The sequence below is a fragment of the Pongo abelii genome, chromosome 1, assembly GCF_028885655.2.
Source record: "Pongo abelii isolate AG06213 chromosome 1, NHGRI_mPonAbe1-v2.0_pri, whole genome shotgun sequence".
NCBI lineage: Eukaryota > Metazoa > Chordata > Mammalia > Primates > Hominidae > Pongo > Pongo abelii.
Genome location: NC_071985.2, coordinates 207,114,646 through 207,129,684, shown reverse-complemented (window position 1 = coordinate 207,129,684; position 15,039 = coordinate 207,114,646). Strand labels below are relative to the sequence as shown.

General features: G+C 56.0%; 1 protein-coding gene across 2 annotated transcripts in view; it reads left to right on the top strand.

Moving 5' to 3' along the window:
- The first annotated feature begins 231 nt into the window (after window positions 1-231).
- RPS6KA1 (ribosomal protein S6 kinase A1) overlaps window positions 232-15,039 on the top strand; it is a 45,579-nt gene continuing 30,771 nt past the window's right edge. The window contains exons 1-2 of one of the 2 annotated variants that reach the window (XM_002811232.4): window positions 232-460; window positions 7,350-7,394. In XM_002811232.4, the coding sequence (XP_002811278.1) occupies window positions 398-460; window positions 7,350-7,394 (108 nt within the window). In that variant the 5' untranslated portion in view covers window positions 232-397. Of the gene's footprint in view, window positions 461-7,349; window positions 7,395-13,197; window positions 13,647-15,039 lie in introns of those variants that run through there. The other variant, XM_054539481.2, reaches the window with a different exon arrangement.

Genomic DNA, 15,039 nt, shown 5'->3' with positions numbered 1-15,039 from the left:
GGTGTGTTCAGGGGGACACCACTGGAAGGGAAGGAGCCAGCAGGGCCTCTCGGGCGGAGCCGAGCGCGGGCCGGGGGCTCGCGGGAGGGGCGGGGCCGGCCCTCGGGGCGCGGCGGGGGCGGGGGTCCGCGCTGGGAATGCCGCGCCGCGGGGGCTGGGGCGGGGCTTCTCCGGCTCCGCCCCCGCGCAGGTAGCCAATGGGCGCGGCGGCGCCGGGTGACGGAGGGAGCCGAAGTGCTAGTGCCGCGGCGGCGGTGGCGGCGGACGGCCCAGCCAGAGCGCGAGGGGCTCGGGCGGGGGGCGCGGCGGTTCGGGTCGCAGAGCCAGGGACCCCAGGACCCGGGAGGCGGCGTAGCCGGGGCCGCCGGAGGAGCGCGGGTGACCTGGCGGCGGCGCGATGCCGCTCGCCCAGCTCAAGGAGCCCTGGCCGCTCATGGAGCTAGTGCCGCTGGACCCGGAGGTGAGTGAGCGGGGCGGGGGACGGGCGCCCGCGGCCGGCGAGCCCGGATCCTCACAGGGGCGGGGCGGCCCGAAGCGCCGCTGCAGCCCAGCGGGCGCCCGCGAGGGCGCGAGTGCCCTCCGATCTCTTGCCCACTGTCCGGCTCCACCCCCCTATGCCCGGGTGTGCGTGTGCGAGGGACAGTTCCGCCAAGCGCCGACTACCTCCCCGCCATAGCCGGGAGAGGGGATCCTATGGGGCGCTGAGATCTGGTCGCCTTCACCCCACACCTAGGACCCGTCCCGGCATCTGTCCAGAGCTGTCGGAGCTTCCTCCATTAATGCAGACGGGGAGATCTTCAGTGCCAGATGTCTGGGATTCTACCAGAGACAGGGGTTATGGGACCCCCACTTCTCCCAGGGCCCTCCGCCAAGAGCTCCCTGCTTCTGGCTTCACCGCTGCTGAGCCTAGAAGGATTGCTCCTCTTGACCCCTGGCGGATGTGGAGTGTGGGATGGCACCACCCGTCTGGGGCTGGAACTCCTGGTTTTCTTTGCCCTGAGGCTAGGGCCAGAGGACACCTGTGTCCCCTACCCCGGGCTGTGGAGACGAGAGTGGGGACCTTGTGAAGATGATTCCTGGCAGGGCGTGGGGGGACCTTGGTGCCTGCCTCCCTTCTTATGCCCCTTCCGGTAGGAAGGGCTGGGCCCTTGGGGAGTTTGGCTTCTGCCAGCCCAGACTCCCCAGACAACCCAGCTCCTTCTCTCTCAGAAGCAGCTCCTGACCTCCCTTGAGGGCTCTGTGGCTCCAGTCCCTAAGCGTGCAGAAGGCCACCTCTTCCTGTGCCTTTTGACCCCAGGGTCAAGGTCAAGCCCCTGAAGGAGCTGGTGGAAAACTTCCTCCTTAACCTCTTGCTGGGAAGGAAGCAGGTGATATTCTCCTTCCCAGTTGGTTGTTGGGGGTATGCAGGGAGGGAATGGAGACCTCATTTGAGCCCAGGAGCTGAGATGACTTTCTCCCCGCTTGGGCCTGGAGCCCCTGTCTTAGTCCCCACCTCTGCCCTCTCTTACCTAGGGCAGCCACCAAGTGTCCTGCCTCTCAGGACCACAGGCTAAGATCAGGGTGAGCACTCAGGGTCCCCAGCCCCCAGGGTGTGCTGCCCCTTTAAAGGGATGGCCGACACTGGCTATTGGAGGGTGGGCGCGGCAGGATTAGGTAACCAACCTGAAGGCGCAATTTGGAGTAAATTGCTCTGGGATTCCTGCCATGGGATTTTACAGGCACTGCTAGGCTGCTCAGAGGTTCTCTCGCTGACTCACCCTCTGAGGTGAGGAACACTGCCCTCTGCAGCCCCTGTACTGCCACCCCCTTACTAGGACTGGGGCACAAGGTCCTGGGGGTGGTGCTCAGAGGTGGATTCCTTTGCCCAGGCACACCCCTGGGACCAGGCCTCCAAAGGGGAAGGTAGGGCTGGGAGAGGCTGGGGAGAGACTTTATGCTGATAGGGAGGGTGGACACCCAGGAGCTCGATCCTGGGGCACCACTTCCTGCTTCTCTTTAGGGAATCCTGAGGCAGGGGCCAGCTTCACCAGGGGGCCAGGTTTAACTGGGAAACTCATCTCAGTTTTGAGTTCTGTAACACCTCAGGTCTGTGAGAGGCGAAGACCAGCGGACTTCCTGGGACTGGTGGGGCAGGGGGACGCGATTTCCTCAGGAGCTTTGCTCCAGAAATGCCGTGTGATCCTCAGTCAGTCCTCAGCCTGTCTGGGCCTCTGCTTCTCCAGTGGCAAGTGCTAGGTTCTAGCCTCCACTTCCTGGGCCTGAGAGGGTGCAGAGCGCTGGGTACTGTTGTCTGGTCCCCCCTCCCCCACTCCTAGAGGTGCCAGGCAACTGGGTGTTATTGTTTGGGTAACAGGAGCCACAGGGCAGCCATGGTGCAGGTTGGGCTGTTCTCACTGGAGAACAGGGCCTCGCTGTTCTTAGCCCAGGTGACATGTAAGCGATACAGCCGCCTGACCTGCAGGTACAGGCACCACCACTGCTGGCAGCTCCTAGCCAGGAAGGAGTCAGGTGAGGGGCTGTTGGGGGGCTTTTCACAGGGACCTAGGATCTGGACTGCTCTGCCTCCCATAATGCTGCTGAAAATGGGCCGCTGGGAGGCAGGGCCTGGCCCAGGGTGCAGCCCAGGTGGAGTAATCTATGGGAAGCATGGGTGAGGATTCTGCCTGGGCCTCGCTTAGCCCTGTTGAAAGCAGTAGCCTTGTCCCCAGGCCCAGTTCTGCCATGTACAGAGCTTTACTATGTGACACCCATTCTGCCTTACGAATGTCACCCCACTTTAATTCTCACAACAGCTTCTCAAGATAGGGATTATTACTCCTGTTTTCAGATGGGACAACTGAACTCAGGCTTATGTGTTAATATCAGAGCCAGGATTGGAACCAAGATCTCTCTCTCTTCCACCAAGTGGGAGAGAGGCTCAGGGATGGGGAAGGGCTGGAGCCACACTAGCCCAGGTGGAAGGTGCTCCAAGAGAGGCACCGGATGTTGGCAGACGCTCCTTATCCTGCAGGGCCCTTGTCCAGTCTTTGCCGAGGGCTGGCAGTGCCAGCCAGCCCTGGCACCTGGCCCCCAGCCTCCAGCAGTGAGAAGGGCTGCCAATGCTGGGCTCAGAACCCAGCTCCTGGGGCTGCTTCCTGCCCGTGGGGCACGTGCTGTCCTTCTCCATCTGCTGCCCAGCTTCTCCAGACGCTGCCCTGGGCCCCTCTTTCCAAGACAGAGCTGCTTGGGTGGGAAGGAATGATGCCGGTTGGAACCCATTTCTGACATCTCAGAACTGGAGGCAGTGGTCTGGGGCGCTGGGCATCTGTCCTCATGAGCAGTGCTCTCTGAGGAAGAGGGAGGAGTGTGGGTCTTCAACCTCTAAGAGGCCAAAGGACTCCTAAGACAAGGTCCTTCATTCAGTACTCTGCAAGGTCAGCACCATTGTCCCCATTCAGTCATTTATTTAGCACTTAGGTGATAAGTACTATTTCAAACAACAAAGTGCAGATGTCAGCAAGACACACCTGCCCTCGTGATACAGATGAGGAAACTGAGACTTTATTATTATTATTATTTTTTGAGACATAGTCTTGCTCTGTCGCCAGGCTGGAGTGCAGTGGCGTGATCTCGGCTCACTGCAACCTCCACCTCCCGGGTTCAAGTGATTCTCCTTCTTCAGCCTCCCGAGTAGCTGAGACTACAGGCCCGTGTCACCACGCCCAGCTAATTTTTGTATTTTTAGTAGAGTCGGGGTTTCACCATGTTGACCAGGATGGTCTCAGTCTCTTGACCTCGTGATCCGCCCTCCTCGGCCTCCCAAAGTGCTGGGATTACAGGCATAAGCCACTGCGCCCGGCCAAAACTGAGACTTTAAAAAGTGATATGAGGCCACGCGTGGTGGCTCATGCCTGTAATCCTAGCACTTTGGGAGCCTGAGGTGGGTGGATCACCTGAGGTCAGGAGTTTGAGACCAGCTGGGCCAGCATGGCGAAACCCTGCCTCTACTAAAAACACAAAAATTATCTGGGCGTGGTGGTGTGGCCTATATTCCCAGCTACTTGGGAGGCTGAGGCAGGAGAATTGCTTGAACCCGGGGGGGCGGAGGTTGCAGTGAGCCGAGATCACGCCACTGCACTCCAGCCTGGGCAAAAGAGTGAAACTGTCTCAAAAAATAAATAAAAATAAAAATAAAAATACAAAGTGATATGACAGACCCAAGGGCAGAATAAGTGGCTGGCAGAGCTAGGATTAGTGGCTGTATCTTTGTGGCTGCACAGCTGTGTTCTTTCAAGGATCCTATGCAGCAGTCAGGCCAGAGGGGCAGATGACCCAGGACCCAGGCTCTGAGTGGGAAGCCGGCACCCTGCAACCCCCCTGACCCCCCTACCAGTCTGTTCTCCAGGGCTGCCTGTTTCCCTACTCTTACAGGTTTGGCGTTCCATAAGAATGACACCCAAGCCAGAGATCCAGGGAGTGGAGGCAGCCAGACTGCCTTGGGGGGTCCCTAAATCATCCAGGCCACTGCTCAAGAAACCCACACCTCTAGGTACACCTACCCCTTCCTCCCCACCCTCAGCAGGCTTGCAGCCACGTGACTTTGGGTTATGGTCACATGTCTGCCACCTGCCTGCTGAGGGACCTCGGTGAGTCCCTTAACTCTCTGAGCCTCATCTGAAAAATAGGAGTAATAGAACCTGCTCTGGCCTCCTTGCTCTCTTTGCTGGGTTGAACTTTCACTGGATAAACCACATACTGGACTCTGGCTGGGTGCCAAGGAGTTGATGATGGACAAGCCATGGCCCCTTCCCGAGTTAACCTGCAGCGTGCTTGGTGCTATGGGGGTAGAGAGGAGGGAGGAAAGAACATGAGGCTGTGTGGACAGGGGTGACATTTGAATTCAGTCCTGATAAAAGATCAGGAGTTTGCCAAAGTGACAAGGCAGGAAAGGCTTTCTTGGTAGAGGGAGCCACCATACAAATGCTGGGGATATAAAATAGACTGTTTTCATGGTCTCCGGTTGTTCAGTTTAGCTCAAAAATAGGGCCCAATGATAAGAATGGCTATTGTTTGTAGGCCAGTTACATGTCAGGTGTATATATTTATAGGCATTATTTCATTTGCTTCTTGCTGCCACCATTGAGGTATGTTACTTTGATCCTCATTTCACAGATAAGGAAACTGAAGCCCCAGTAAATGAACTAACCTTCTAGGGGTCATGCACGTGGTAGAAGCCAGAATTTGAACCCACAAGGTCAGGTTGGAAAACCTACATTCCTAGTTATTGTGCTGGGCAGTTGAAGATGATGGCCTTGATTTCTATGCTAAGGAGCTGGGACTTGATTCTATAGGCAGTGGAGGCCACGGAGGGGTTTGGGGCCTGGTACGTAGAAGATTCTCAGCAAATGTTGACTGAGTGAGTTGAGTGCAGCAGTTGCACTTGATTTTAGGAATGATGAGGGTTTGGAGTGGGGAAGGCTGTGGGGCAGGGAGCTGGTGGGTAGGCTGTTCTGATCATCTGCAGGAATTACGCCAAGAGTCTAGAATGCTGGGTGAAGTGGAGCTCAGTTTACAAAAGCATCCCTACCACAGCCCAGCCCCTGGGCCCTGACCAACCCATCCCTTCTCCCCGGGCTGCTGAGAGATGACAGTGTGTGTATGGATGTATACGTGGAGGGGCCTGTAGAACATTTGGCCCCTGGGGAGAGATTAGGGGCATTAAAGGGGCTCAGGGGGCAGGATGTCCTGGGAGTGGCAATGGGGAGCTGTTCCAGGGGCAGGGAGATTATGTAATGGGTAGAGCACAGCTGTGCCTGCTACTGCCAAGCAGGGCTACAGCTGCCCCATGGACCCAGCTCCTGGCTCCAAAGTCCAGATCCAGACCTGTTCTAGAGCAGGCCTTCCTAGCTGTTGGGAACCTCCTGTCTGCCTCACCGCACTCTCCCTGTTCCAGGAGGGGTGGGGCAATTTCTTTCAGCTTCCAGACGCCCAGATAGGGTAGGTTACTTGCCTCACATCACACAGGAAACAGATGGGCTGGGTTTGACACACCCCAGCGTATTTAATAACCACCTGAGAGTGAAGTCTGGGGGCTGGAAAAGGCAAGACTGACCAGAGGGGGGCTCTGGGCTCTGGGCTGTTTTTCAGCTGACCTTTTTTGAGCACCTCCTGGATTTGGGACCAGATTTTGAATCCCCACTCACCAGCTGTGTGACCATAGGCATCATCACTAGGTCCCCTAAGAGCCTCAGTTTCCTTCTCTGCCAAATGGGGCCAGGGCCTACCTCCCAGGGCTGTTGTGAGGATTAAATGGTGCCACAGGGGCCAGGCGCAGTGGCTCGCACCTGTAATCCCAGCACTTTGGGAGGCCGAGGTGGGCGGATCCCCTGAGGTCAGGAGTTTGAGACCAGCCTGGCCAATGTGGTGAAACCCCGTCTCTACTAAAAAAAAATACAAAAATTAGCCAGGCATGGTGGCGTATGCCTGTAATCCCAGCTACTTGGGAGGCTGAGGCAGGAGAATCGCTTGAACCCGGGAGGCGGAGGTTGCAGTGAGCTGAGATTGCACTACTGCACTCCAGCCTCAGCAACAGAGCAAAACTCTGTCTTAAAAAAAAAAAAAAAATGGTACCACAGGTGTGAGGCACTGAGCCCAGTGCCTGCCATGCGGCAGAGGCTTGGAAGAGAGCAGCTGTTAGCACCAAGCCCTCATCTCTGCCCTCCTGGGACTCCCCGTTTATTAGGAAGGGCAGGCCTGTGTGTAAATAGTCCCTGCAGTGTGACAAGTGCTACAATGAAGGCTGAAGTGGAGGCAGCAGTCATTCTGCCTGGCAAGGTCAGGGGAGGGCTCCCAGAGTGGGGCAGGGCAAGGATAGCCACCATCTCTGGGTTGCATACTTTCCCAGACTTTGTCTCTTTCCACCCTTGCAGCAACTCTGGGAAGTCAGTGTAACTACCCCACCCCATGTTACAGATGGGGAAACTGAGTCCTCTCACAGTTGACTAGTTTGTACAAGGTTTGTATCTGGTAGAGCTGGAAGCCACACATGACCCTTCCCTTCTCCCTGGGAGGAGGTGACATTTGAACTAAGTCTTCAGAGATGAAGTGTTTGCCAGGCAGACAGCATGAGGGTCAGAATGTTGGTCCCTGGGAATATTCTGCCTGAGTCATGGGGGGCCATTGCCAGAATACTTGGTCCCTGTGCCCATACCGTGAAAGTGGAGGTGGAGGGACCCACCCAAGACTCCTGCCCCACCACCATGGCCTCCATGGCTATTGGGAGCAGCTAAGGGTGGGGGTGCCCCACAGAATCTTTCTCCCAAGCGTGTAAGTTCTGACAGTGCTCCCCCAATCTCCTTTCTCTTTTCCAGAATGGACAGACCTCAGGGGAAGAAGCTGGACTTCAGCTGTCCAAGGTGAGGACCAGGGCCAGCACCCTGGGCGAGGGGCTGTGGAGGGTCCTGTTTGCATGGCCTTGGAGGAGGTTGAGGGCTCCAGCCTCTAGCCCCTTTGCCCAGCTCAGCTGTCCTTCTCAGGGCCCACCGAATCCTTGTGGCAACCCTGGGCGTAGAAATCACTTGTTCCAACCTTCCTATTTTGTAGGTGAGGCGACTGTGGCCCAGAAAGGGTCAGGAGCAGAATCCAGGTCAGGGCTCTGGTTACCTGTCACTCAGGCCAGGATGCCCCTGAGGTTTATTTACTCATGGAATTCGGGCTGGCTCTAAGGAGTGATGGGAGGGGCTCAGGCTGGCTATGCTGCTCCTTTTGGTAGAGTTGCGCTTCCCAAAAGCCTGGAAGTGAGCATCTGGGCACGTGAGCTGGAAAGCGGGTGCTGGTGGCCTCTCAAGGCTAACCAGACCCATTGTCTGGCATGTGGCACTCATGGCATTTCTTAGGGCTTCCACTTCCCAGTGTGAGGCTCATTCCTTCACCCCTGCTATCTCTGCTTCCCCTGGGCCCCTTCCTGTAGCCCCCAGCCCCTGTTGCTGGTTTTGTGTTTTGCCGAAAGCACCAGGACTAGGTGACAGTGGTGTGACCTTGGGGAGGTTCCTTGTACACTCTGGGCCTTGGCTTTCTCATCTCTATATTGGAAAAGACCACATCCCCTTCACAGGGTGGCTGTGAGGTCACAGGAGATGCTGGCTATGGAGGGTCTTTGGAAGCTGCTTAGGCAGGGACAGAGCATGGTGTTAGAGCAAATCCGGGTTCCATTCCTGGCTCCATCCCCACCATTTAACCAGAAGCTCTTCTCCCTTCTGAGTCTCAGTTTCCTGAGCTGTAAGTTGGGGAAACAGTGCCTATCGCACAGGAGCAATGTGAAGGACGATGAGATAGTAACTGCCTGGCACATGGCAGCTTCGGTGCCAGCACCGAAAATGTCCTCATATATTGCTCAGGTCAGCTTCCTGCCAGTGGCCCCACCTTCCAGACCTAGGTTGGCTTGAGCACCAGACCTGCCATAAGCTTGACCTTTGAGATGGATGCAGGATTAGTCCTGATGTTTACCTTGACTCAGCGTCCTAAGATGAGGTGACTGAGCTGGGTAGGGTAAGGCAGGTAAGGGAAGTATTCTCCCACCGCTTCTCTGTGGGTTGCTGTGGCAACCTTGGACCAGCAGAGGCCAGTAAATAGTCTGGACTGGGCCCCTTGGTTTATCTCAGCCCATGTCTGCAGAATCTCCTCCCACAAAGTAGCTACCTCTCGTTGCCTAGTAACAAAATGAAGAACTGTAGGTTCCCAGTGAAGAAACACGGTGTTCAGATCTCAGGGCTGAGGTTCTGGGGGTTGCAGAGGAGCTTGCAGCATTTAGGGACCTGTGCTGAGTAGAGCCTCTCACCTCAAGAACTGCAGGGGCTGACTGGGAGATGGCAGGAGCTTGCTGAGGCAGGTAACCTTTTGCTTCCAAGCCTATGACTCTTGCTCTAGAGCAGAAGATCCTGGGGTGGGAAGAGAGATAGGGCTGGAGATGGATGGGACATGGAGTCTCGAATGCCACTTAAGGAAGAGAAAGAGCTTAACCTAGGCCTAGCATCATACCAGGTGCTTTGCATTTAGTTCTAACTACATCCTTGGAGGTAGATTGTTACTATCTCCATTTTACAGATGAGAAAATTGAGGTTCAACATCACATAGCTGGTGGGCAATGAAGACAAGACTTGTTCGGCTTCAAGGTCATTCCTCATAGTCCAGAGAACCCTGAGTGCTGAAGAGGAGGAGCATTGGCTTTCTGTGATTCCAAGTGGGACCAGTCCTGGGCACCTGCTCATCCATCTGTTGTCCCAGCCACCAGTGTCCCTAATGCCCACTTCTGGGCTTAATACACCAGGGGGCGCTCAACCTGTGGTCCGGACCTCATCACTTTGTGCAGTGGAATGAGCTGGCAATGGGCCACTTTATCCTAATCAGACATTCGGTGCACCCTGTTGTACACAGGCGGGCCTAAAATGAAGTCAACATCCCCCACCCTCCAGGAGCTCCCAATCTTTGGGCAGAGGGTGGAGACAGGAAAGCCATGTGGTAGGCGCTATGATGGGGCAAGAGCACAGCTGTGGGCACATAGAACCTCTGCTCTGTGCCAGGCCCATGTTGGGCAGAGACATATACCACCACCTTCCAGGTACCCACATTTCTCTCCATAGCATGACGAGATGAGCACGTCCCCGGGAACCCAGCTGATGGCATCTGAGTTCAGGGCTGAGTGTGGACCAGAGACATGGTCACTGCCGTGCATGGCCGAGGAAGAAGAGTTGGGGTGGGCTCTAGGGCACAGGCCATGTTCCCTGCGGAACTGGCATTTGGCTGGGGCTCGAAAGGCAGGATTTGGGCAGCTGAAGAAAGAATTGGGCCTTCCAGGTGGCAAAGAGGCAGGGAAGAGAGGGATTCCGAGTTCAGAATCCTGCACCTATTTTTTATTTGCCTTGTAACCTTGGGCAAGTCACTTGCCCTGCTGAGGCTCGGGTTCTTTCCTGAAAAATAAAAGGAGAATAAAGCCTATTTCTCAGGGCTACCTGGAAAAGAGAATGTGGTACATATAAATTAAAGAATCTAACAGGGCTTGTGGCACAATGTTGCTGTTTAATGCTTGTTTATTTTATTCATTTCAGGCAGAAAGCGGGATTTGGGATTTGGCTTTTAGCAGCAATAGTGTGGATAGCCATCCAGGGTGAGAACTCTCTGGATCCCCTCAGCACCTAGGTGCATGTGGTACCCTCAGGCACACCGGGGCTCCATCTGCCCTCCCTCCCTTCCTGGGAGTGGACTGGGCATCCCAGGCCCCCTCCCCCAGCTATCTCCGGAGCTGGACCCCTTTGAAGCGCCTGCAGGTCTATTTTGAGAGCTGAACGTCTCCCCTCCCCTCCTCTCTTCCTGTTTATGAAACCCTGATCCCTCCCGGATCCCTCATGCTCCCCTGGCCAGAGCTTAGGCAGGATGTGACTGTGGACTTCAGGGAGCCTTGGGCAGCCTCAGGTGTTGGGAGGAACTTCCCTTGGCCTGGCCAGAGAAGGCCAGCCACCCTCCTAGTACCTGGGGCCCTGTGGCTGGGCTCTGTCCCTTCAGCCTGCCCAGGGGAGACCCCACAGCAGTAAGACTAAGTAAACCTGGGAGAAGTTCTGTTTCCAACATCCCCTTGTCTCTGTGGCCCATTTTGCTTCTAGAAACAATCTGAGAGTGGAGCATATTGTTCTAACCTTCATTTTACAGAGGAGGAAACCGAGGTTCAGACAGGGAAACAGATTTGCCCGGGAGCACCCAGCTAGTGAGTGGCCAGCTCTTCCTGACTTCCCACTCTACCCTCCTGCCTTAAGCCCCTTGGTCACACAGGTCTTTCTCTACCTGGAGTGTCTTTTTTTCCTCCTTTCTGCCTGGCCAACACTTGTTCATCCTCAGGACCCAGCTGGGCTGCCCCTCTCTGGAAGGTCTTTCTTGACTTCATGCACTGGCAGATAGTCACCACCTCTGGGCACCCGTAACACCTTGATTATGGCTGTCTCAGGATAGTTGTGGTTTTTTGGTTTTGTTTTTGTTTTGAGGCAGGGCCTCCCTGTGTTGCCCAGGCTGGAGTGCAGTAGTACAACCACAGCTCACTGTAGCCTTGACCTCCTAGGCTCAAGTGATCCTCCTACCTCAGCTACCAGAGTAGCTGGGACTACAGGCGCACGCCAGTATGCCCAGCCAGGAGTTCAACACAAGCCTGGGCAACACAGGGAGACCCATCCTCTACAAAAAACAAATTTTTTTTTTTTGAGACAGAGTTTCGCTTTTGTTGCCCAGGCTGGAGTGCAATGGCGCGATCTTGGCTCACCACAACCTCTGCCTCCCAGGTTCAAGCGATTCTCCTGCCTCAGCCTCCCGAGTAGCTGGGATTACAGGCATACGCCACTATGCCTGGCTAATTTTGTATTTTTAGTAGAGACGGGGTTTCTCCATGTTGGTCAGGCTGGTCTCGAACTCCCGACCTCAGGTGATCTGCCCGCCTCGGCCTCCCAAAGTGCTGGGATTACAGGCATGAGCCACCACGCCCGGCCCTCTACAAAAAATTTTTTAAAAATTAGCCAGATGTGGTGGTACGCACTTGTCCTCCCAGCTTACTCCAGAGGCTGAGGTGGGAGGATCGCTTGAGCCCAAGAGGCTGCAGTGAACCATGATTATGCCACTGCACTCCAGCCTGGGCAACAGAGTGAGACTCTGTCTCAAAAAAAAAAAAAAAAAAAAAAAAAAATGCCAGACACAGTGCCTCATGCCTGTAATCCCAGCACTTTGGGAGGCCGAGGTGGGCAGATCGCCTGAGCTCAGGAGTTCGAGACCACCCTGGGCAACATGATGAAACCCTGTCCCTACTAAAATACAAAAAATTAGCCAGGCATTGTGGGGTGTGCCTGTAGTCCCAGCTACTCGGGAGGCTGAGGTACGAGAATCACTTGAGCCCAGGAGACGGAGGTTGCAGTGAGCTGAGATCTCACCACTGCACTCCAGTCTGGGCAGCAGAGTGAGACTCCCTCTCAAAGAAAAAAAAGGCTGTGTGCGTGCAGTAACTGCTCAATCAGTAGGAGGCACACTTACCATCATCTCTCCATGCCAGTCCTGACCTAGTGTTGGAGGCCAGCTCCCCCTCAAGGCTGCCAGGGAGCTGTGGACCCCTCCTCACCTGCCTGGAGACATGCTGGGAGATGTGTCTGAGGACATCTGTCCCACCTGAGGGAGGGTGTAGCGCCTGGGAGGGCCCTGCAAATGCTGCCAGCTGGGGAAGGGGCTGTTGGTGTCCGTTAGGGCCAGGATTGGCAGGTGGGCTTGGCTACAGCTGGCAGGGTGGGAACCCTAGAGACCAGGGATCAGGCCTGGGGGCTCTGGGCTTCTCTTCCAGCTGCCCTGTAGGAGGAAGTAAATAAAGAGGAAGTCCCTATGCGGGGGATGGGGCAGGGACCAAGGGATGTGGGCTGGTGGCTGTCCTCCCCCCGCCCGCCACCAGAGGCCTCAGGGCCCACACAGCCTTCAGCAAAGGCAGTTCTGAGACTGTTTCCTTCCTGTTGCCCCTTCTGGTACTCTGCTGGCCACAGAGGCTAGTGTGGACCAGGCCCCTTGGTTTATCTCAGCCCGTGTCTGGAGAGTCTCCTCCCACAAAGTAGCTACCTCTCTACCTTCTTTGCATCTGAGGGACCAGGGGTTGGTAGGGAGCGTGAGCTTTGGGGCTTCGAGAGCTGCCCCAGCCTCCAAACCCCTGTCTGAGGAAGCTGGAGAGCAATGAGAGGCTTGGCTGAGGGAGGCATCTTTCACAATCTCCCGGCAGCCGTCCACCCGCAGAGACTCTGCAAGGACAGGGAAGGGGAAGTCCGTGTGTGCATGGGGGCGTGTGTTTCTGCATAGGGGTTGTCTGTGGACAGGGTTTCCGATCATCGGCCTGAGTGTGTGTGTGTGCATGTCAGTTCCTGTGCTGTACTGGTATGAGTGATGAAGTGAGGCCACGTAGAAAGGGGCTGGGCCTGGTCAACCCCTGCCCCATAGCTGCCTGCTCCTCCTCTCAGACCTCTGTGAGGTCCTTGGTCGGGCTTTCTGCCCGCCGTACCCATCCTGGGGCTTGGGACTGGCAGCCTTCTTTGGGGCAGCTGAGCAGGGCAGGACCGGGGGGGCCACTGGTGCCTGCTTTCTGGGCTGCCATTGTGGGTGGGCATAGCCATGGGAAGGATGCTATGGGGGGGGTGGGACACAGTATCTAAGCTCTGAGCTGGACAGTCAGACAGTGGCCTTTGCTGACTTTTGCCCCACATTCTCTCAGGTCCTCCCCTCACGTGGATGTTTGCGGGTGCTGATACGCCCACTGTGTCACCGCGTTATCGCCTTGTGGCTTTTGTCTCTGCTCTTGTCTCTCCTCCTTAGAGTCAGAGGACATAGGGAGAAGTGTGCCCCTGGGCCTTCCCTGGGGTCATGGGCTTGGGGTCTGCAGTGTCCCCTCCTCTACAGAGGAGCCTGACCCATCTTCTGCCCCTCCTCCCTGCAGAGGGGGAAGTGAGAAGGAGGGGGGCCAGAGACCCTGCCTTCTGGGCCAGGAAGGCTAAAAAAAGCAGAAGTAAGAAGAGTAACGGGGCCCTCTGGCCACTGGCTTGAGCCCCACCATGCAGACCCCGGCAGATTTCCCCAGGGTTGAGAGAGACTTGGTTCCCTGTCCCAGAAAGGTGAGCAGAAGAGTCGCCTGCCTCCAGCAGTGTCTGTCACCATGACTGGGCAAGGAATGGGTTTGGGGGTGGCTCTGTCCCCTGGGGTTTCTGGGTGGTTTCCTGCCTCTGTCCCCAGGGAGTGCTCTCAGTCAGAGGCAGACAGATGAGGTGGAGGTTCAGATCTCAGGGTGGGGTGTGCAGGTATTGCTGTGTGGGCTCGGCCCCCCCTTAGTCCCTCTTTGAGCCAGGATTTCTGCCTGTCCCGCCAGGAGGTTACACTCAGGGGTCTGATTTGACTGCAGCTTTGTGGTGTTTTTGTGGAGCTGTTCCACCCACTCCTCCATCTGTCAGGGAGGGTTAGGTATCTTCCCCTGAAGATCAGATTGTGTCTCCAAGGGCCAGGACCTATAGTGGGAGGTCCCAGATGGACCCTAGTACTGAAGGAGAAGGGGTTTTGGGCAGACGTGGGTGGGCAGGACGTGGCTCTGGCTGATTTACCTGCCCACACTTTCCTGGCATTTGATGCCTGCTGACCCCAGGCCAGGCAGTAAGCAGGGAGGCTCCTGGGTCCAAGATAGCTCTGCCACTGTTTGCTTTGAGCCTTGGTGAATCACTGTCTTCTGGGCCTCAGTTTCCTGTTCCTGGAATGAGGATAACAGTTTTTAGGATATGATCAGAGTCAAAGACATCAGACTGCACTCAGGAGATAGTCCTCTCAGCTACTGTCTGGGTCCCCCTCAGGTCTTGGCGTAGGAGGAAAATCCTAGGGAAATGGGAGATCTCAGAGGTGGGTCTGCAAGAAATACCAGAGTCCTCTCCTGAGTGGTGGGAGTTTGCAGATTGTCTCCCCTCATCTCTTTCCCCACCCCAGGTACAGCAGCAAGAACCCACAGCTCTGCCCTTAACCCCTTCCTGGGGATCCCTGCCCTGCTGCCTGCCCGTGTATCTGCCAGGTGTCAGACCTATGTGCCCTAGGTATTGTCAGTCTGCTTGGGGCTCGCCGACTCTCCCGCTGTCTCTCTTTGCTGCCTACCTGTGTCTGTGGTTGGGTTCCAATCTCTGTCTCCACTTGATAAGTGCCTGACTTCACCTTTTGGGTACATGTCACGTGTTAGGTGCCTGTTGTTCATGTCCCCTTCTGTCTCTGCCTGTTGGGTTTATGTCTTCATCTGTCTCTGCCTGTTGGATACCTGTCCCCTTCTGTCTTTGCCTGTTGGGTTCGTGTCACCATCTGTCTCTGCCTTTTGGATACATGTCCCCTTCTGTCATTGCCTGTTGGTTGGTTTGTTTGTTTTTTTTTTTTGAAATGGAGTCTCACTTTGTTGCCCAGGCTGGAGTGCGGTGGTACGATCTTGGCTCACTGCAAACTCCCCCTCCGGGGTTCAAGCCATTCTCCTGCCTCAGCTTCCCA